This window comes from Schistocerca serialis, chromosome 7 (genome assembly GCF_023864345.2).
Source record: "Schistocerca serialis cubense isolate TAMUIC-IGC-003099 chromosome 7, iqSchSeri2.2, whole genome shotgun sequence".
Classification (NCBI taxonomy): Eukaryota; Metazoa; Arthropoda; class Insecta; order Orthoptera; family Acrididae; genus Schistocerca; species Schistocerca serialis.
The window spans coordinates 335,866,934-335,889,345 of NC_064644.1; the positions used below are offsets into that span (position 1 = coordinate 335,866,934).

General features: G+C 38.5%; 1 protein-coding gene across 5 annotated transcripts in view; it reads left to right on the forward strand.

Moving 5' to 3' along the window:
• Positions 1-22,412, forward strand: part of LOC126412422 (mast/stem cell growth factor receptor kita-like) — a 308,669-nt gene that overhangs the window by 158,815 nt on the left and 127,442 nt on the right. For all 5 annotated transcript variants that reach the window (XM_050082017.1, XM_050082013.1, XM_050082014.1 and 2 more), the window contains exon 8: positions 10,350-10,643. In XM_050082017.1, coding sequence (XP_049937974.1) covers positions 10,350-10,643 — 294 coding nt within the window. The remainder of the gene's footprint in view (positions 1-10,349; positions 10,644-22,412) is intronic.

The following is a 22,412-nucleotide window of genomic DNA, read 5'->3' on the forward strand; positions in this document are numbered from 1 at the left end:
TGTAATTACCCTCCCAACCTTTTACGAAAACAGATCTTCTGATCCTTGTCTTTCCATTCACCAAAAGGATCACCGTCTGGCCACAGAGGAGCATTCCCCTTGGGACTCAGTACCACCCAGCACTGAAGCAACTGAATAACATTCTGTGCCAGGGTTTTGTCTACCTCTCGTCATTCCCTGAAATAAGGAATGTCCTACCCACTATACCTCTCACTCATCCCACAGTGGTATTCCACCACCCAACAAAACTACACAATATCCTCATCCATCTCCACACAATTCCTGCTCTCAAACCCTTGCCTCATGGCTCGTATCCCTGTAATAGTCCTAGATTTAAGAGCTGACCCATATATCCTCCCACCACAACCTACTCAGTCTGGCCACAAACATCGACTGTTTCATCAAAGGCAGGGCTACCTGTGAAACCAGACAAGCGATCTAGAAGCTAAACTGCAACCACTGCTGTGCATTTTATGTGGGCATGACAAAGGACAAGCTGTCTGTCCACATTAATGGTCACCAACAAACTCTGGCCAAGAAACAACTGGACTATCCCGTTGCTGAGCATGCTGCCCAACATGACATTCTTCATTTTGATGACTGCTGCACAGCCTGTTCTGTTTGTTTGCTTCCCACTAAGACCAACTTTTCTGAATTGCACAGGTGGGAACTCTCTGTAGAATATATCCTATGTTCCCATAACCCTCCTGGCCTCAACCTTCATTAGTCACTGTCCTCAACCATCTAGCCCCTTCCCTGTTCCAATTCTAGGACTAAAAGGCCCTGTATTGCACCAATGCACCCAGTCCTTTTACTTCTCTCTTTTGCACTAACCCTTCCATCTCTTCCCCACCCTCCGTCTAATCTCCTGACTGTACCTAGCTAGCCCACTCTTGACCTCGTCCCTGCAAGCTTCCAGCATGGCGCATACCATACCCTGCTATCCCTCCCCATCACTACCCAAACCTCCTCCTTACCCCCACCTGCTTGCCTCCCCCATAATGCACTGCACTTGCAGTCAGGCTCCTGCTGCCAGAGACTGTGGTCATGTGTGTGTGAGCTGCATTTGCATGTGCGTGTGTGTGTGTGTGTGTGTGTGTGTGTGTGTGTGTGTGTGTGTCTGTGCCTATGTTGGCTATTTGCAACAAAGGCATTGTTGGCCGAAAGCTAACTTTCCGAAAGTCTTTTTGTTGTGCATTTCAGCGACTCAGCATCTCCCCTGTACGATGAGCACCAGCTATCTTTTTCATTATATTGTTTCACTCCATCCTGGGTTTTCGATTGTTTCAGTCTTTTGTTTCATCAATCATTCTTCTGGCCTATACCTACATAAAAATGGGATCACCCCATCTTTCTATTTTTAACTGTTATGCTCTGCTTGTGGCTCTTAGTTTTACAACTTTCTGATAAAATTTCTGCATAGCCAGGATGGTCACAATGAAAGTGTCTTCCCTAATTCCTTCTTATGCAACCTTACACAATGCCATATTTCATATTGATTTTTCCCAATTCTACATTACAGAGCCTTCTCACATGTTATCCTTGTCAACGGCATATCAGCCATTACCTCTTTATTGTTACCTGATTATTATGTTTGTGTATTTTTATCATCAGAGGCCGAGCGGTTCTAGGCACTTCAGTCTCGAACCATGCGACTGCTTCAGTCACAGGTTTGAATCCTGCCTCGGGCATGGATGTGTGTGATGTCCTTAGGTTAGTTAGGTTTAAGTAGTTCTAAGTTCTAGGGGACTGATGATCTCAGATGGTGGTGGTAGTTAGTGTTTAACGTCCCGTCGACAACGAGGTCATTAGAGATGGAGCGCAAGCTCGGGTTAGGGAAGGATGGGGAAGGAAATCGGCCGTGCCCTTTCAAAGGAACCATCCCGGCATTTGCCTGAAATGATTTAGGGAAATCACGGAAAACCTAAATGAAGGTGGCCGGAGACGGGATTGAACCGTCGTCCTCCTGAATGTGAGTCCAGTGTGCTACCCACTGCGCCACCTCGCTCGGTGATGATCTCAGATGTTAAGTCCCATAGTGCTCAGAGCCATTTTAACCATTTGAATCATCAGAGCAGTCATATTGCTCTCACACTAAAAGAAAATCATGAAAAAGTAGAGTGTGGGGTCATTGGAACTTAGAGGTTCTATCTCACTTGTTCTTTGTATCTTTATACACTTACTCACTATATATGTGATAAGGTAGTTTATCACCTGCTGCTGAGAATATTCCTACATTTGTTGTTAATATTTACTTCTTCTCTTTTAGTAATTACAAAACTCAAAACACTTACTTAATAGCTCTTTAATTCATCCACTTCACATTACATGATGTACCTGTAGCACTTTTTTGTGTGTACATTAATCTTTTATGCACTAGCACACTTGTAACAGGGGCAATTTTGCTTCTCATTCATTAAAAAAGTGCTTTGCACTCAGTGCCCTCTTGCTAGCGGCAACAATACTTCTATCGACTGGAGCCCAAGAGCTTGTGTGCTACATTATTCCATTTACTCTGATATGTTAAATGCAACAGCTTCTCTTTTAGGGGAGAGCGTTAATTTCCTACCATACTTAACATCTTATATTGTGTAACTTCATGTATAAAAGATATCTAAAACACAACCATTATAAGAGGAGAAAGAAGGTAGAATATTATACATATAAAACATACCAAAACACAAGTGTTTTAGTAAAACAAAGCTTATAATCATTATTCACAAATGTATGTTTTTTATTCTCAAATAGCAGGCTTTCCCTGTCACTTTCATGCTTTAGTATAGTACATTAAGGGATGGAAATATATTACAGACAACAGGATAGTTGAAGAGGAAGTAATTCCTTCATGTAGAACTTAATATGAAGTAATGAAGCATTTAATTTGGGCAGCTGACAGATGTCACTCTGTCAAATTTTCAAAAGAGTGCAAATTCTCCTGGAGATTTATTCACTTGACAAAAATAAATAAATAAATGATTATAAGTTTATTTTACCCACTTCTACCCAAATAAAACTAGTATCAGTATCTTATTACTGGTTAACCGCATTCCTTCCAAGGTAAATCACATGCTATTTTTCTTCATAGCAGTGCTGTCAGCCCACGTAGGTGGTGTATACATATCAATAAAATAAATCTTCAACACTTATAATATCTGTTTATTGTTCAATTCTGACAAAGTGAATACTAGGTTCAATAAGCAGCAATGCCTTAATGCTCACAAAAGATTTGTTCAACTTCAGTCCTAAGTCTTATGCTGAGCCAGCTGTTACATTTAGCACTAAACCTTCTGCTACAGCAGTAAAAAACAAATGCACGCATAATAACATTCCTTGGATTACATATGTACATAAACTTTTGCATATCTTTCCATGCAAGAATCCATAAATAATGAAATACGACTAACTTTTTCTCAGGTAAATAATTAAAATAATGAAAACATATAAATCTCAATAATTAGTTCACAAAATAAAGATACTTCCCGTTCTGACACTGATTATGTGAGTAAGACCACATCAGCAATGACCCTGTGTACACTCAACAGGAGGTAACATAATCACCACTGCGGTTAGTAGAATAGGTACACATGAAGTTTATTTCTGTTCTTCTATTAAATAGTATAGGTCGTATATGTGTGTATTTCTCATTCCCATCCCATAGAATACTTGTCATTTTAAAACATCTATTCCTAATAAACATCTTTTTCTCACAATAGTAGTTCATCTAAGAACTTAAAAAATCCACATTCATATATTAAAGATTCGCTGAAATACTCATTGGCTTGTACATTCCTATTAATCACACAAAAGAATTCATTTCTAGTAAGTCTGCTTTCTAAACAAGTAGTGAAACCAAAAATCAATTCCTCATTGACATATTCATTACAAGCTAAATATTTCTCGCATGTAGGTTTTTGATAATTGTATACTCTGTAATGTACAAATTGGTTTTCCACAGTATTGCCCAAAGAATTGTCTGTGGTGGTAGTGTGGTAGTGTGGTGGTAGTGTGTCCTGCATGCCATTGTACTTTTGGTTCAATTAGTTCCTGTTGGTTCTACCCCAAACTAGTCAAAGCATTTGTGTCACTTGTTATACCAAACAATTCCTTAGTATATTATAATGCATCTACGTAATTTTGCTTGTATGAGATTTGCCTGTTTATGGTTTGGAACTCCTGAGTGGATAGTTTCTCTGTATGATTTATTTTAAGCCTACCTCTTTGAACTGCTCTTGGATCTATTTTCAGACTAAAGTGCATTGTTTTTCCATTTCCAGCTGTTAATCTGTAGGCAATCTGTCTAAAGTCACAGCTGTCTTGGAAATTTTACTATTTGGAGAGTCCACTTTTGTAGCTAACTTCGATCTACAGGCCTTAATGCTGTTTGACAGTTCATTGAGTTGCTTTAACTTTTCTGTTTGAGCTTTCTCAACAACTAATAATTCTTCCATTTTGTGGGCAATGACAGGCATACAGTAATAACAACAAATACTCATTAAATAACACAGGAATATCATTACGTGATTTTGACAGGACTGCACAACACAGTAAAAATATATATCTACAATTTCTCACAACAATTCACTAAAAAACTTCTCAGTTTGGCACTTTTTACAGGTAACATAATGGGACATACAGGAAGCAGTACTGCAGTGCTGATGCATTGTGCATGGGCGAAGCAGTGTTGCATTGAGTAGCTGTGTAGTCAGCTCACCAGCTGCCACGCTGCGAAGTGAAGTAGTGCTGCCATTATGTTGGTTGGTTGCTGCAGAGACACTCTGCACTTGTAACCTCAAAATCAGCACTCAAAATTCTTCTGAATCATCAGTACTGCTTCTTGACTTGTATGCCGAAAGCTTTTACTCAAGCAAATGAGTATATTTTGCTGTAGATATCATTGCTGTTGGCAGCTATATTTGGTTCTGTGCAACAATCCAAATTCCTTTGGTTTTCACCAAATAGAATTTATTATTTCTTAAATATTTCAATTACTTTGGGTGACACTAAAGCGTCTGCTTGCCTATATATCCTTCACTGTTTAACTCATTTTCTCTAAGCAATTTTGTATTTTCTTCCATTACTTTTTGCAAATTCTTCTTTTTTTAATAAAACTCTCTTTACTTTGCCCCTCTTATTCACATCCTGCCTTTGTGGCACCAAAACAGAATGTAACTACATTGTTTTGCAGGTGGACTAACCCCAGAATGTGTGTTACCTTCCAAATGATCTGTCACCCTGATGCTGTTTTGGATACTTTTTATCTCAGCTATTTTCTTGATGTGGTGGACATGCTCTGCAGTGCTACCAACTCCTGCCATGTGACTTCTTCTCCATCTGCAGAGAGTCAAATGCTGGAAGAGAGCTTGGAAGTATTCAAGCTACTAAATGACGTAAACATCTTTCAACAAATCTTCTTTGTTTTGTCACTTGAATACAACAGTTAGAATGTTGGATGAACGAATCTCTTAATAATCAGATGGCAGCTCTGAAGAGAGCCTTACAACAGAACAAAATAGAATCTCAGAACAGAATAGAATGACATTTCTCTCAAGCCTCTGTCAGCTGTTTTCCAGGTGTTGTCATCGTCAGTAGCACCTGTTGTTCTGTGGCTTCCAAAAGGCCGCCAAGCTGTTATGCCAAAGTGTAAGTGATGCAAAAGGTACAAAAATTGCAGTGAACATTTAGTTAGCAAGAAACTACAGTTAACAGACACTAAAACAGAAATGTTTATGAATAACAAATTTAGGAAAAAAAGCAGAAACTGACAGCAGTATTGATAATAAATTAGCAACAAAAAATGCTACAATGTGACAGGAATCAAATTACCAAATCTACATTACAACAGAAAAAATCACAATAAAAAAGATCACTAAAAAAACAATAAACTGAAAATAGTACAGTAAGGAGATTCTAACATAGAACATGTGCACATAACAATATATATTAGAAAGTACTCTGTTTTGACAGTTCTACTGCCTTTTTATATTTTCTTTCTACTTCTTTCCATTTAACCCTTTCTATACTTCATTTTTGTATGTCTTCCATTGTCAGTTATCACCTTTATACTATTTACTGATACATATTTATCAATATTTTATCTTAAACGGTAAGGATGTAGAATGATGAGCCAGTACTTACCTTAAGCTAGTGAAATTTCTAATACTACTTACACAAAAATGTAAAAGTAGAAAATACTATTCTGTCATTTGGAACTTGTTTATTCTTCTTCAAGTAAGAAAGAGGGACAGACAATGTAGGATCTGAGTGTCCTACTGCTTCTTTGATAACTTCCCCAACCAGTACGTTTTTCATCCTTGCGTTATGAACACATGTATTCAGAGAGCTGGGAATAGCATTTTCTACTTTTAAGGGTTTATATTTAAATGATTAGGATTTTTTCTCTCGAAGGTATGTAATGGCTAGCTGTTCTGTTTCCTCGTACTTTAACATTATCCTCACTTCAGTTCCTACTGATATCTTTAACCACCTTTCAGTACAAATTCAAATCCACCTAGATATATATTGAAGTTTCATGAGAAATTGATTGGGCAAGAGTCAGTATCAAGTCTAGGCATAAACTAATAAATTGATCCTCTTATCAACCACCACAATCATTTCCAAATGTAACTACAGTGAAAACTCACTTTTACGCTTTTCAAGGGAAAATGTAAAATGTGGGAAATAACATTATAAGCTGTAAAATTTACGTATAGGATACCCCCATCCATTTCTGCATTTTATGTGTGATATATGTACATAACAGGCATCAAAAGACTTGTCAGGGACTTGTTAGTTATCTAGTAGAGGCTTATTATCTAATAAAAAGCTGCTGATGTAACTGGAACTCATAACTATCTGGGAAGTAAGAACATTTGACTCAGTTTCAACATCAGTCAACATTTTTGAAAGATGCAGCTGTCAATAATTATTTAAATAATGAAATACTCCACTAGTTATGTATTTTTTCATGCTTAACACCACACATGTCGAACGTTTTTTCTCGTTGTCAGGTGCAAATATGTACATAAGTATTTTGTGTGGTGTTTGAACATGTATTATTCTGTGTCTCTTGCAGTGTAGTCATCTTTTTGAGGTTACCAAGTACTGTGCCTCCTCAGTTCTGTGGAAAACCACGCACAAGCAAACTATCACTCACGTTGTTTGTTTGTGTAACATCACAAATAATAAATGTGTAAATACTGCACTTGACAACAAGAATAAATTCTTGAAACACGTTTCACTCAGCATGGAAAAAATACATAACTGGCACTATGTTTAAATTAAAAACATTTGAGCAATGCGAAGTAAATGATGGTGTCAACTAATGCTACAAGTGGCCAAATGCCAAAACGTGTTAAGTATGGGTCAAAAAAGGAGTCATGATAATCACAATCATGAAACTGCATTTGTGTAATAGGGACAGTTAGGAAATACTTGTAATTGGTCATGATATCTTTATTCAAACAAATCTAGTTACTCCCATCAGCCACCACACCAAGTAGAGCTTGGCAGCGGCGGGAGATATGGCATGAATTGTTCTAACTTCTACACATTTATCACTTCAGATCTGCTGAGTAGAGTGCCCTGTTGTCAAGACACTTAACTATGTAAAATTTGTAAACAGTGCAGGGCAGCCAACATCATGCCAGCATAATTTTTTTTCTCCCTGAACAATTTTTCGTGATGCATAAATCGCAAGAAAATTATAAATATGTTGAAAGTCTGGTGCAAATTAACAGTGTGCACATAGGAAATTTGACAAGAATGATAAACAGATGCTGTAAAGAGAGGGAAAATGTTAAATCAGGAAATATAAAAGTGGGGTTATGTGTAAGTATCCTTGTTGGTGGATAAAAGCATTGAAAATACATAAAATATGTAGGTTTATCTTAAAAACTCATAAAATATGGAACCAAATGAAGTGTAATAAAATGATATGAATACATAATAGAATAGATGTGAAAATGAAAATGAGATGGGATGAAAGTCAGAAAAAAAAAATAAATAAAACACATCTATGAACATGTACTCTAAAAGCCCCAGTTCCACAGAAATATCAGTGCTTTTCAAAGGCTTCACCTTTTGCCCCACTGCCAAATTCAATTACAGATGCAAGACCTGTCAGATAAATCACTCCATTACCACTTACTCCAGTCTTGTCACACATTTCCTACCCCGTCATAGGCAGGGGCACCTTTGAATGTGGCCATGTATTCTACCAACTTAGCTGCTACCACTGTGCAGCATTCTGTGTGGGCAAGACCACTAAGAAGCTGTCCGTTGAGATAAAAGGCCACCACCTAACTGTTGCCAAGAGACACCTGTGCCATTCATTTGCCAAGCTTGCTGGATAACACACTATGCTAGACTTCACAACAGCTTTGCAGCTGGTGCCATGAGTATTTTTCCTAACAACAACAGCTTTTGTGAACTGTGCATGTGAGAACTGTCCCAGATTGCTACTCATGCAGTTGGGCTCAATACTATGTGTGTTGAGTTGTGCATGTATGAATGTTTGTGTGGAGGGCTTTTAAATGTCTGCTGCCCAGTGCCTCTTCCCTGTAGTAAGTAGCAATCTGTTGTAACTCCTTTTGGTGTTATTCCATCCTGGATTCTCCATTCTCTGACTTCATGTAATTGAAGGGTAACAGGAGTGTTTTGCAAAAGCATCATTCAGTGTGATGAGGTCTCTCAAACAGAGTGATCACCAAGTGACTTTAATCCCGATAACATCGGTCACTGAAAACCAAACTGGTACATTTCTCATGCAAAATCCGTACAATCTGGGACCATAGATGCAGTATTTCTAGACTTCCAAAAAAACAATTCCCAAACTAACACACCAATGCCCATTAATAAAAGTGTGATCACTTGAGTACATGAGTTATGAACTAAACTTTGGACATTGAGAGGAAGCACCATGTTATCTTAGATATAGAGTCTATGACAGATGTAGAAGTAATTTCAGGCATGCCACAGGAAAGTGTGTTGGGTCCCTTTCTTTTCATGTTGTTTGTTAATAGCCTGGGAAGCAATATTAAGAGCTATGGTAGCAGTAAGATCAATAAGGCAGTTGCGTGTAATGAAGAATTGTATGTAAAAAAATTGCAAAAATGTTCTTTCTAATCCTGATATGATATCAAAGTGGTGCAAATATTGACAGCATGAATTAAATGTTCATAAATGTAAAATATTGCGGATCACTAAAACAAAACTTAAGTCCCTATAACTACAATAATGGTGAGTTGCAATTAGAATCACCAACTCCTACAAATACTTGGGTGTAAAAATTTATGAAAATATGAAACACAGATATCACATAGGATTGGTAATAAGTACAGCAGGTGACAGACTTTGGTGCATTGGTAGTATATGTGGCAGCTGTAAAATGAATCGGAGATTTGTCTACCAACAGCACAACTTTTAAATATTTCCTTGTCATTGGCTTTCAATAACTTATTTAATTAAAGGGATAAACAAAATAATAATAATAGCTGTTTATTATCTAAATGTGCCACTGTCGACACTGTGGTCTTCTGGAACTAATGTCTCTAATTTTTCTATTGCGAGGGCATCACATGAAATCAGTGTTCTTCTTATTGATACTTGAGAGAAATTTTGTGGCTCATGCAGTTATTCACATTATTGATATTGTCAATGTCTGAGTTTCTTTAACTAACATTTATCATAGAGATATGGAAATTTGATGATGATCTATACTTCATCTTTGTCAGTCATTAAGTCATCTCTCCCTTTCTTTTCTTTCTTTTTTTTTGTGATGAAGGAGTAAGTGATAGAAGCAATTACTGTCTCCATATCACATGAGGATTAAAGTCACATATGTGTATGACAATGGAAAAATCCTTGCTTGAATATAGATAATGGAAGCAGTAAAAACAACAGCTCACTATACTGTTCAAGCATGGAGCGGTCAGTAAGTGTTTATACTAGACTAACAATCTGTTGTGCCAGTACAACGTAGTCCGCCATGTGAAGTGGGCATGCAGATGTATGTATGCATTGTATGTGTGTTCTGTTCTAGTTACTTCTGAAAAGGACATTGTTTGAAAGCTTAATGCCATATTCAGTCTTGTTTATGTGCCCATCAACCACTCAAAACCTCAACAATATGGTGGCTTGTTACCTTTCCACCTTCTGTTATTAACAGTCACATGTAAAAATATTTAACAAGATTTGTCTGGTATGGATGCACTTTCTTTTAATAATTTATTGTAGTTATGAAAATAAGGAAATTTTTGTCACTTTTGGGTGACAATATTTTAAAACAAATGTTTTGTAGATTTTCAGGTGAGCCTTTGAAATTTAAAAGCAATTGTTTTGTGGATTTTCAGGTGATTCTTTTGTTGATGTCTCATTTTCTGCCACAAAGGACATAACTGTAGATGATGGAGAAAATGTTACATGGGTGGCATATGTTGATGCATTTCCAAACAAATTTTCTGTTGTGTGGAAGAGTCCACAGGATAAAGAAATTGATCCTGTTTTGCGATATTCTCTAATTACAAACAGCAAAGAAATCAAGTTTTCTATTCAAAATGTAACAACCAAGGATCAGGGTAGATACACAGTGGTTGTTAAAAATTCAGGAAGTGAATTCATTTCATATCCAACACTGACAGTACATGGTGAGTATAGTGAATTTATCTGCTGTTTCCTGCAAATTAATTCCATTATGAGTTTGTATCAAAATGGAAGGTACAAATATTAGATCCATATCATAATACACTCTAAGATAAAAGATGATGCACCATGAAGGAATTATCCAAATGGTACAGAAATTGGTAGATGTGCTGTGCATGTACAGACAAACAAATGATTACAATTTCAAAAAACTTGAATGATTTATTCACAAAAAAAAAAAGAATTTCACAAATTGAGCAAGTCAGTAATGCATTGGTCCACCTCTGGCTCTTATGGAAGCAGTTATTTGGCTTGGCATCGATTAATAGAGTTTTGAGATGTCCTTCTGATTGATATCATGCTAAATTCTGTCCAATTGGTGTGTTAGATTGTCAAAATGTTGTGCTGGTTGGAGAGCCAAAACCCTTAATGCTCCATATGTTCTCAATTGGGGAGAGATCAGGTGACCATGCTGGCCAAGGTAGGGTTTGACCAGCATGAAGTCATGCAGTAGAAACTCCTGCTGTGTGTGGGTGGGCATTTTCTTGCTGAAACGTAAGCCCAGGATGATGTGCCATGAAGGGCAATAAAACAGGGTATAGATTATTGTCGATGTGCCACTGTGCTCTAAGGGTGTTGCAGATGAGAACTAAAGGTGTCCTGCTATGAAATGAAATGGCATCCAAAACCTTCACTCCTGGTTGTTGGCTTGTATGATGAGCAGCAGTCAAGCCAGTATCGCTGCTGTCAGGAGCATCTCCAGACACATCTTCAGCCTGGGATCTCATTGGCTGGAGTTGAATTGTTTTCAGTGATGAGTCTCTTTCAAATTAAACCTTGATGAGCAGTGAAATCATGTCCGCAGGTGCCCCAGACCTAACTGTCATGCACCATACAGTCTGCCAACCAGAAGTGATTGTCTGGTTGTCATCCACGGCACCCTTACAGCACAACAGCACCTCAATGATATTCTATGCCCTGTTTTATTGACTTTAATTGCCATCCTGGTGTTACATTTCTGCAAGATAATGCCCTCCCACTCATGGTGAGAGTTTCTAATGCTTGCGTTCATGCTTGCCAAACCCCACCTTGGCCAGCAGGGTCACCGGAACTCTCTCCAGTGGAGAACGTTTTGAGTATTAAGAGTAGGGTCCTCCAACCAGGTTGGGATTTTGATTATCTAACATGCCAGATGGATAGAATTTGGTATGTTATCCCTCAGGAAGACATCCAATAACTCTTTCAGTCAGTACCAAGCCAAATAATTGCTTGCATAAGGGCCAGAGGTGGACCAAAGCATTATTGACTATCTCAATTTGTGACACTCTTTCTCTTGACTAAATCATCCAATTTTTCTGAAGTTAAAATAATTCATTTGTCTGTACATGTAAATATCACAACTACTGATTTCTGTCCCATTTGGGTAATTACTTCATGGTGCTGCATTATTTTGTCTTAAAGTGTTTAAATAATTTACATGTTACTTTGTGGGGCACAAAATATTTTGTCTACATTGTGCATTTTCATCATTTAGTTGTTAAACTTATTCCAGTTATATTTCTTATGTTATTTGTGATGGATGAACTCTCACACATGCAAGCAAGAAGTCTGCAATGCAATAGTATTTAGAGGAAATAGCTCTGCTCTGTTGTGTGTTCACATGCCTCGTCAAGCACAACTTTACTTTTCTAGGATTTCTTTGTTTGGCATTGTTTAACATAATTGCCATGTTAAAAGATGCCAGAAATCTTAAGAAGGTTTTCTCCAAATTGAGACTCATTGTGTGACAGAGAATTTATGAGGAAGTAATTTAGTTAGTTAACTGCATGTGCTATAGATCATTTGAACAATGCTTTTATTGAAATGATGTGCAACAAGTCATAATTTGTCTGTGCAAATGGATGTATGATGAAGGGCTAGAGGCTGATTGATGATGAGAACTGTAATTGGCAAGTTGCACATCTATTATCTGATGGAATCTGCACATATGTAATGTGAAAATTGTAATTTTCCCTTAAACTTAGGTCAATGGCAGATAATTAAAAAAGTGAGGAAGCATATCACACATTTCAGAAAAGCAGTATTAACAATTGTTGCTTAGTCTGTCAAAATGAAATTTTCCAATAACATTTCTGACCTCCACATTGGAAAAAAGGAAATATTTATGTTAATGGCAGAGATCATGACAAAATCTAATATATTAGACCCATATATGTTGCAGTAGTTATGTAGAATAAAAGAGGCTTGCACAGAACAGGATAGTGTTGAGAGCTGCATCAGACCACTCTTTGGGCTGAAGACTGCAACAACACCTTCATGCTGCGGTAATGCAAAGCAGGCATTGTTTCCATATTAATTTAATTTATACCCTGGGTCTGCAGAGTGGGTAACATTATTAAAGGTGGTAGCTTGATTGTTCCAACCAGGTATAACCATTTTTCATTGGAGGAAGCAGCAAGTGTGACTACTATTAATTTTAGCAATAAAAGCTGTCTCCACGAGAACATAGAAATCAACATCATTGTTTTCCACTGGGAGAACATATTCCAGAAATTCTTGATAACAGCTCTTATTTATAAACTGACATATGAGAAAATAACATGTCAAGATGTTTCGTCTGATGGATGTCAACTCAGTCTGACAGCTGAACATATGATTTACTTCCAGAAGTAGCAAGCAAAGAAAAACACATGTTACTGAAGATAACTAATACACACACTAAGATGTTCCCTGCCAAATATGGTGGATGCATGGAGGGGGATTTTGTGTATTAATTGTGAGCTGTTGTCTAGTGTCCTGCTGTTATTGGCTTGCTTATCTAGAGTATTTCTTCCCTTTCAGTATATTCTTTCTTCTTTTTTTAGACTTCATGCCCTCTGCAGTTTGCCCTGTGCTGAAAATGGAATTGTGCCTATCTGTTTCAAATAGGCCACTAAATAACAGGAGCTACTCTTTGAAGAGGTACATATATTCTTCCAGTTCATATACTCTCAGAACATTCCATATAAGAACTGTCTACAATTATTATTTGGTAACTAGATCAAGTGATACAAATAAATAGACATCTCAGAGCCAACTCTCTATGAGACTTCAGAGCAGGCTGACTCTCTTCTCTCTCTTCCCTGACAGAATTCATTGTCATGGTGTGTGCAATTCCATGGAGCACGGTGTGTATTTGAGGCAAGGGTGCAGCTGCGTGGAGTAATCATCAAACCAGCAAGTGCCACAAAGCATCACTAAACTACCAGCATCGTCCCAACTTACAGAAACGCTGTATCCATCCACATTCAGTTACTTGCACAGATAGTACAAAATCTCCACAGAGTTTATGGGTCCAAACTTACTAAACCATCAAACAAAAATAAAACACATGTTTGGCAATCATTATTCACTGGTACTATAAAGGCTATGCAACACATCATTTCACTGAAGTTACTTCACAACACTTGTCTGCATATAAAGTGAATGTAGCAAAAATTTGAAGTTCCTGCCAAGCTACGTGGGAGCAAATCATATAGCAACACAAGCACAATATTTCTCATAAAAGTACAGATCACATTTAATTATTAGTATGTTTGAACACAGAGTTGGATCTCTTTGATGCTCAGCATGAAGACGCATTTTCTAGAAGCATACAAGGAGACTTATGTCATTTAAGCCCTTGTACTACATACCTTCAAAAGGCTATTACGAAGTGAGGTAGAATGAAAAACCATTTAGTGCTAAGAAGTTCCTCCATGCTAGTGAAACCAGCAGATGAATAGATAGTTCAGTGAGTTTGTCAAGAGTAACAGAGTATGAATCTCTCCTCTGTGAGTATTTTGTTATAACTTAAAAGAGAAAGAGATTGTAGATAAAATGAAATAAGGAGAGCAAGTAGATTACAGTTCTTATTTAATTGTTTGACACTGAAAATGTCAGAGCATGTGGATTCATCACCTTTTCATATTTAACTTGAAGACCTTCAACTTTAATGACCATCTACATTCTGTAAGGAGGGAGTGCTGTGTGGTGGAGATATGAGTAAATTCGTATATTATGCCATTTTATCAGATGCAGCGAATATGATGTTCCAAAGGCACTCTAAGATTTTTGGCATAGAGTCTGTTCAGTTTTCTCAGATCCATTTTATTTCTAACCATTAGTTTTGATGGCATACAAGTCTGGCGTAGAAGGATACATTCAGTAGAGTAATCAAATTGTATTCTGTGAATGATCATTCTTTGTATGTTTATGGAGACTGATCCTGCTGTAAGCAAATTATTTCCTCTGAATTTAGTTTTTGCTGATTAGTTAGTTGAAATTTCATAGATTATTTGCTTTATTTCTTTAAAAATGATATAAAGAAGTGAATTTCTAGGCAATGTATATGATTTCCTTTTTTGTATAGCTGCATGTGCTCATTTGTATAATACTAGATGGCACAGTGTCTTAAGTCTAGTAAAAATTGACACGTTATTCTTTGTCACTGCTCACGTTACATGTGAAACCCACAATCAATTATGAAGAAAACATTTTTCTTCTATACTGTAGATGTAAGTAACCTAACAAAGAGTAGTAATTATTTAATAATCAACTAACAGTCAATCTAGAATAACTACCTAATCTTGTACAGCATGAACAATAAAAATCCACAAAGAAAATGCAACTATAAGTTAAACAAGGAGAAATGAATTTAATAATCAAACATATAATTAAATTAATATAATGGAAGGAAACATTCCACGTGGGAAAAATTATATATAAAAACAAAGATGAGGTGACTTACCGAACAAAAGCGCTGGCAGGTCGATAGACACACAAACAAACACAAACATACACACAAAATTCAAGCTTTCGCAACAAACTGTTGCCTCATCAGGAAAGAGGGAAGGAGAGGGGAAGACGAAAGGAAGTGGGTTTTAAAGGAGAGGGTAAGGAGTCATTCCAATCCCGGGAGCGGAAAGACTTACCTTAGGGGGAAAAAAGGACAGGTATACACTCGCACACACGCACATATCCATCCACACATACAGACACAAGCAGACATATTTAAAGACCTTTTTGTAGGTGAAGGATTAGTGGGTGAGGGCAATGGATTGTTCAGTTTGGAACTGGTATAGGGACTGATGGAAGGAAGGCTTGCAGCCAGAGATGGGAACTTTAAGTGTGAGGCCTTTGGGGGTGATGCCAAATGTCAGACAAGCCTGAGAAAATAAAATATGGGAGTGTAATCTGGCTAGGGCGAAGGCATGTTTGCGGAGGGAATGTAAATAAAACTTAATGGGGTCATTGTGGGGGTGTTGTGAGGGTGACATGGTATTAGAAGGTGGAAAGTGTAACATGAGGTGAAATGAAAATGAAAATAAAAATATATGGGGAGAGATAAAGGTGAACCGGAAAGAAACAGGAGATCTGGAATGAAAAAAGGCGAAAAGGTGTTGGTTACAGCTGGGCTATGTTGGACTTGGGTTGGTAGACAACGATGTGCATAAAGGTTAGGTGGTTGTGTTGCCGCCAAAACACGTTAAAGGACGCAGAAATTCGGGAAAATTTCGAAAAAACTGCGTGTAGTATATTAAAAGGAGTGGTATTGTGGTGGCAGATTATGAAAATGAGACTAACAATTGTCTGACGAAGAAATAATCGCGTTAAAACCTGTGGGAAGCGGCTAAAAATGATCAGTGGTGTGGGAAAAACGGAAATGGAAATAAAGCGAAAGTTATTAGAACTGGCCGAAATGGTTGTTTAAAAGGTGAAAGGAGCTGTTTGTGAACTAGAAACGGTGGATATTATAGCGGCGGTAGTGCTGAAAGCGGCAAAAAATTTTTTTTGTTATGGTTTGGAAGTGGGTTACGTATTATTGAGTATATATATAGGCGGGATAAAATAGTATAGCAGATTACGGTAAAAAGGAGAAGGTGAATACAAAGTGAAACTACTGGCAAAAACAGAAAGAGGAAAATAAGACGACAGAAAAGATTTCGAAATGCAACAGTGACAATAACAAACGTAATTGTTGGATTCAAATTAATGATATCAATATAATGGAAGGAAACATTCCACGTGGGAAAAATTATATATAAAAACAAAGATGAGGTGACTTACCGAACAAAAGCGCTGGCAGGTCGATAGACACACAAACAAACACAAACATACACACAAAATTCAAGCTTTCGCAACAAACTGTTGCCTCATCAGGAAAGAGGGAAGGAGAGGGGAAGACGAAAGGAAGTGGGTTTTAAAGGAGAGGGTAAGGAGTCATTCCAATCCCGGGAGCGGAAAAACTTACCTTAGGGGGAAAAAAGGACAGGTATACACTCGCACACACGCACATATCCATCCACACATACAGACACAAGCAGACATATTTAAATATGTCTGCTTGTGTCTGTATGTGTGGATGGATATGTGCTTGTGTGCGAGTGTATACCTGTCCTTTTTTCCCCCTAAGGTAAGTCTTTCCGCTCCCGGGATTGGAATGACTCCTTACCCTCTCCTTTAAAACCCACTTCCTTTCGTCTTCCCCTCTCCTTCCCTCTTTCCTGATGAGGCAACAGTTTGTTGCGAAAGCTTGAATTTTGTGTGTATGTTTGTGTTTGTTTGTGTGTCTTATCGACCTGCCAGCGCTTTTGTTCGGTAAGTCACCTCATCTTTGTTTTTTTATATAATATAATTAAATTAAATATTGGAAAAAATAATTAATGATACAATCAGATAAAATAAGAATAGTTCTCTCCTTAGAATGACATTATTGAAATATTGGGGAGTACCTATATAGCCAACTTTATTTGGACCTATACTGATATGAATAAAATCGAAAACCTTAACATTCTAATACAGTACAAAAAGCCACTCTCATCAAAACACAAATAATTAAAAGAATACATTTTCAAACAAATATGAACAAATTATTAAGCATAAATAATCTAGAGCAGTATTATGAAAAGGATAGTTGCTACTCACCATATAGGGACATGCTGAGTCAGAGAAATACACAACAAAAAGACTTTCAGAAAGTTATCTTTCAGCCAACAAGGCTTTTGTTGAAAATAGACTCTCTCTCTCTCTCTCTCTCTCTCTCTCTCTCTCTCTCATGCAAGTTTAACTCACACACACATGACTGCATTCTCCAGCAGCTGGAGCAAAACTACGAGTGGCAGTGCATTTTGGGGAGCCAACTGGGTGGGGGTAAAGAAGAGGAATAGACGGTGAGAGAGGGGGATAGTAGGGCAGGCATGGGGACAGTAAAGAGCTGCTGGGAGTGTGCAGGTACGAGGAGGAGAGTAGCGCAGCTAGGTGCAGTCGGGAGATTAGATGGAGGGTGGGGTAGAGATGGGGTGGGGGGTTATCTGAAAAGGAGAGCAGTACAAGGACTGGGTGCATTGCTGTAATGGAGGGCTGTTTAGTTCTGGAATGGGAACAGGAATGTGACTAGATGAGTAAGGACTATGACTAATGAAGGTTGAGGCCAGGAGGGTTATGGGTACTTAGGATATATTCTAGGGAGAGTTCCCGCCTGTGCAATTCAGAAAAACTGGTGTTGGTGGGAAGGATACAGACAGCACAGGTGTGCAGCAGTCATTTAAATTTAGAATGTCATGTTGGGCAGTGTGCTCAGCAACAGGGTGGTCCAGTTGTTTGTTGATGGCCATTCATGCGGACAGACAGTCTGTTCTTTGTCATGCCCATGTAGTATAAAACACAGTGGTTGCAGCTTAGCTTCTAGATCACATGTCTAGCTTGACGGGTAGCCCTGTCTTGATGGAACAGCTGATGTTTGTGACCAGACTCGAGTAGGTTTTGGTGGGAGGATGCATCAGACAGGTCTTAAATCTAGGAGTTTTACAGGGATGTGAGCCATGAAGCAAGGGTTTGGAAGCAGGGATTGTGTGGAGGTGGATGAGGATATTGTGTAGTTTTGTTGGGTGGTGGAATACCACTGTGGGATGAGTGAGAAGTATAGTGGGTAGGACATTTCTCATTTCAGGGAATGACGAGAGGTAGACAAAACCCTGGCACAGAATGTTATTCAGTTGCTCCAGTCCTGGGTGGTACTGAGTCACAATGGGAATGCTCCTCTGTGGCCTGGCTGTGATGCTTTGGGTGACTGGGAAGATAAGGGTTGGAAGGTCTATTTTTGTACTAGGTTGGGAGGGTAATTACAATCTGTAAGGGATCAGTGAGATCATCGGTATATTTCGAGAGGGACTGCTCGTCACTAAGATGCAACAGCCATGGTTGGCTAGGCTGTATGAAGGGACTTCTTGGAATGTAATGGGTGGCAGCTGTTGAAGTGGAGGTACTGCTGGTGGTTGGTAGGTTTGATATCGACAGAGGTACTGATATAGCCATCATTGAGGTGGAGGTCAACATGGACCAGGTGAAGTGAATGGGGGAGAAGGTGTTGAGGTTGTGGAGAAATGTGGATAGGGTGTCCTCACCCTTGATCCAGATCATGAAGATGTCATCAGTGAATCTGAACCAGGTGAAAGAGGTTTGGGATTCTGGGTGATTATGAACGATTCCTCTAGATGGTCCATGAATTGGTTGGCATAGGATGTGCCATGCAGGTGCCCGTAGCCCATACCCAGATTTGTTTGTAGGTAATGACATCCAAGGAGAAGTAATTGTGGATGAGGATATAATTGGTTATGGTGACTAGGAAGGAGGTGGTTGGTTTGGATCCATCTGGCATTGGGAAAAGTAGTGTTCAATAGCAGTAAAGCCATGAGCATTGGTGATGTTAGTGTAATGGGAGGTGGCATCAATAATGACAAGCAGGCACCATGTGGTAAAGGAACAAGAACTGTGGAGAGTCAGTTGAGAAATTGGCTGCTGTCTTCTATATAGGCTGAAGGTATTAGTCCATGAGAGCAGAGATTCTCTCAGTGGGAGACAGTAACTGGTCATAATGAGATGTCCTATGTGGTTGGTTTTATGGACTTTGGGAAGCATGTAGAAGGTAGCAAAGTGAGGAGTACTGGGAGTTAGTAGAGAGATGGACTCCAATGAGAGTTTCTGGGATGGGCCTAAGGATTTGAGGAGAGACTGGAGATATTGCTGGATGCCTGGAATGGGGTCACTGTGGCACGGTTTGCAAGAGGAAGAATCTGACTGCTGGCATAGTCCTTCTGCCAAGTAATCCTTGTGGTTCAAAACACCAGTGGTGGTGTCTTTGTCAGAATTTAGGTTTATAAGGCTGGGATCAGTTTATAGGTGGTGGATTGCTTATCTTTCTGTCTGTGTAATGTTAGTTTGTATGTTGAGAGATTTGGGGAATGGTGGTTAGGCAAGATTCAAGGTTAAGAAATTCTGCAAAGTTAACAAGGGGTGATTTGGTGGCAGTGGGGTGAACTGGGTCAGGAAGGTTAAAAATTGGTCTTTGGTTGAGTGTGATTGGTAGGGTTGGTGGCAAAAAAATGTTTCCACTGTAGAGTCCAGGAGAAGGAGAGAAGGTCTTTAACAACTCCTGTGTGATTGGTATGGAAGTGGGGCAAAAGGTGAGGACTTTGGGAAGGATTGATGCTTTTGCAGGGGTCTGGCTTTTGGAGGAAAGCTTCATGACTGTATTTCAGGTCCGTTTAGGTTCTCGATTCTGTGTGGTGGTGGGAGGGAGTTACGTAGGGTGGGGTAAATGTATTAGGTCTGTGAGACAGGCTTTGTCAGCTATGAGGGTGCATGGGGGAGGTTTGGAGGTAGTTGTAGAGGTGGTGGACAGTATAGTAAGTGAGCAGGTTGGAGAGTTTTTTGAGGTGGTGTTGTGCATGTTACTCTAGTTCCTGGAGGGCAAGACTTTCAGTGTGTGTTATGGGATCCAGGAATTTGGTATTGCATAGCAGAAGAATTTTACGGGTGGAGAGAAGGTATTGCAAGGTGGTTTGAATCTGATTGGTATGGTTTTGCTGAACGTGTTAGTGAGAGCTAAGGATTGGCAGAATATGAAAAGATGGTCATCATGAAAAGAAGGGTGGCAGCCAGAGATGGGTAATTTGATGGTAAGGCCATTTTGGGGGATTCCATGAGCCAAGCAACAACACAAGAACAGTAAGTGCGGATGGGTTCTGGCTAGGGATAAGGAAACTTCTCTGTATTGACACAGATGTGAGGTGCAAGGATCCATGGAGGTGGAAAAAATGCAGGAAAATACATAAGTAACATAGAATTACACCCAAAAAAATTCTAAAAAGTACACTCAACGACATGGGAAAGCTCACAGAAAGGTTACCCTACTCACCATTTAATCCCCGCATGTTCCTAGCAGGACTTTACCATCCTCCACATGTACCCTGTTATTCCTCCTCCTCCCTGTTGCAGCCTCCTTCTTACCCCCACTCAGTTGCCTCTCCTGTAAGGCACTGCTGCTTGCAGTCTGGTTCCAGCTGTGACTGTGGTCATGTGCGTGCACGTTACATTTGTGTGTGTGTGTGTGTGTGTGCGTGTGTGTGCGTGTGTGTGTGTGTGTGTGTGTGTGTGTGTGTGTGTGTGTGTGTGCATGTTTGTTTGTGTCTTTTGTCTTAGTTTTGACAAAGGCCTTGTTCGCCGAAAGCTAACTTTTCGATAGTTATTTTGTTGTGCCTTTGTGTGACTTAACATCTCTGCTATATGGTGAGTAGCAACTATTCTTTTCATAATATTGTTACATTCCATCCTGGATTTTCCATTGTTTAGTAATCTAGAGCAATGAGTTCACTATTCAGCACATTACTTTGCCAAAGTAACACTGATATGTGATGGTAATATCTTTATAACAAATATTTCCAGATACTGCTCATACAGATGAGAATTAATTTCATGAAGACTGAAACCGATCTGGCTCACTCATCTGAAGTTAGACCATATTCCAAATTATGAAACATTTCTTCTTCATGAGATGAATGTGTGGACATAAAGACCTAATTGTTTGCCTCCTCTGGCCAAAAGTTTTCTTAATCAAGCATCCGGGTTGCAATTTTTTGTGTCAATATGTACTCTCTGCAACAATTATCCTGTTAACCCTAAGGTAACTTATGCATTCATAAATCAGTTATAATAGACACAGTAATGGAGAGTTTACTTTTTCTTATGCCACCCCAAAAATTTATTTTATTTAAATATGGAGGAGCCGTAAGAAAACTATACGAAATTAAATTATCATGCTCTTCACAGTCTTCAGTTCAATGAGAAAAGTGTACAACTTGTAACTTCAAAATTAAATTCCCTTATTTAATAATGGGCTGTTGATTTCTTGTCAAACCATTCATTCCAGACCCTAATTAAGAGATTAACAACTATGCCAAAATTATATAGAAAAAAACAATGCCTCATCAAAACTTTGTCAAGTATATGTATTTTATTTTTAATCTTTTTGGGAGTTACTTGAATTTTATTTGTTTCTATTGTTATATCAGTAAATAAAACAAATATATATACAGTAAGGGTGGGGTTGCAGTCGAGAGATTGGAAAATGAAAATGGGAAAGGAAGAGAGCAGCAGAAGAATGAATTTATTTGATTTTGGAACAAGAAAATGTTTAATCTGAGCACAAGTTGGAAAGTCTGTTTCCATTTTCAAAGTTAAATATGACACATCTAATGGATGATATTTTATCTCCTGCTTATGTCTGTCTCAAATTAGGAGCAACTCATAACAGCTTCATGATGAACTCCCAAAAATGTGCCAATAGATCACCAGGCACAAATTAAATGTTGCTTAGCCTCAATAGAAGCAGGATATCTTTCTGTGGAAGAATAGAATAGAAGAGAATAGCGTGAAGGGATAACGCAGAAACACTTTTACAGTGTCAGTCCTTTTTT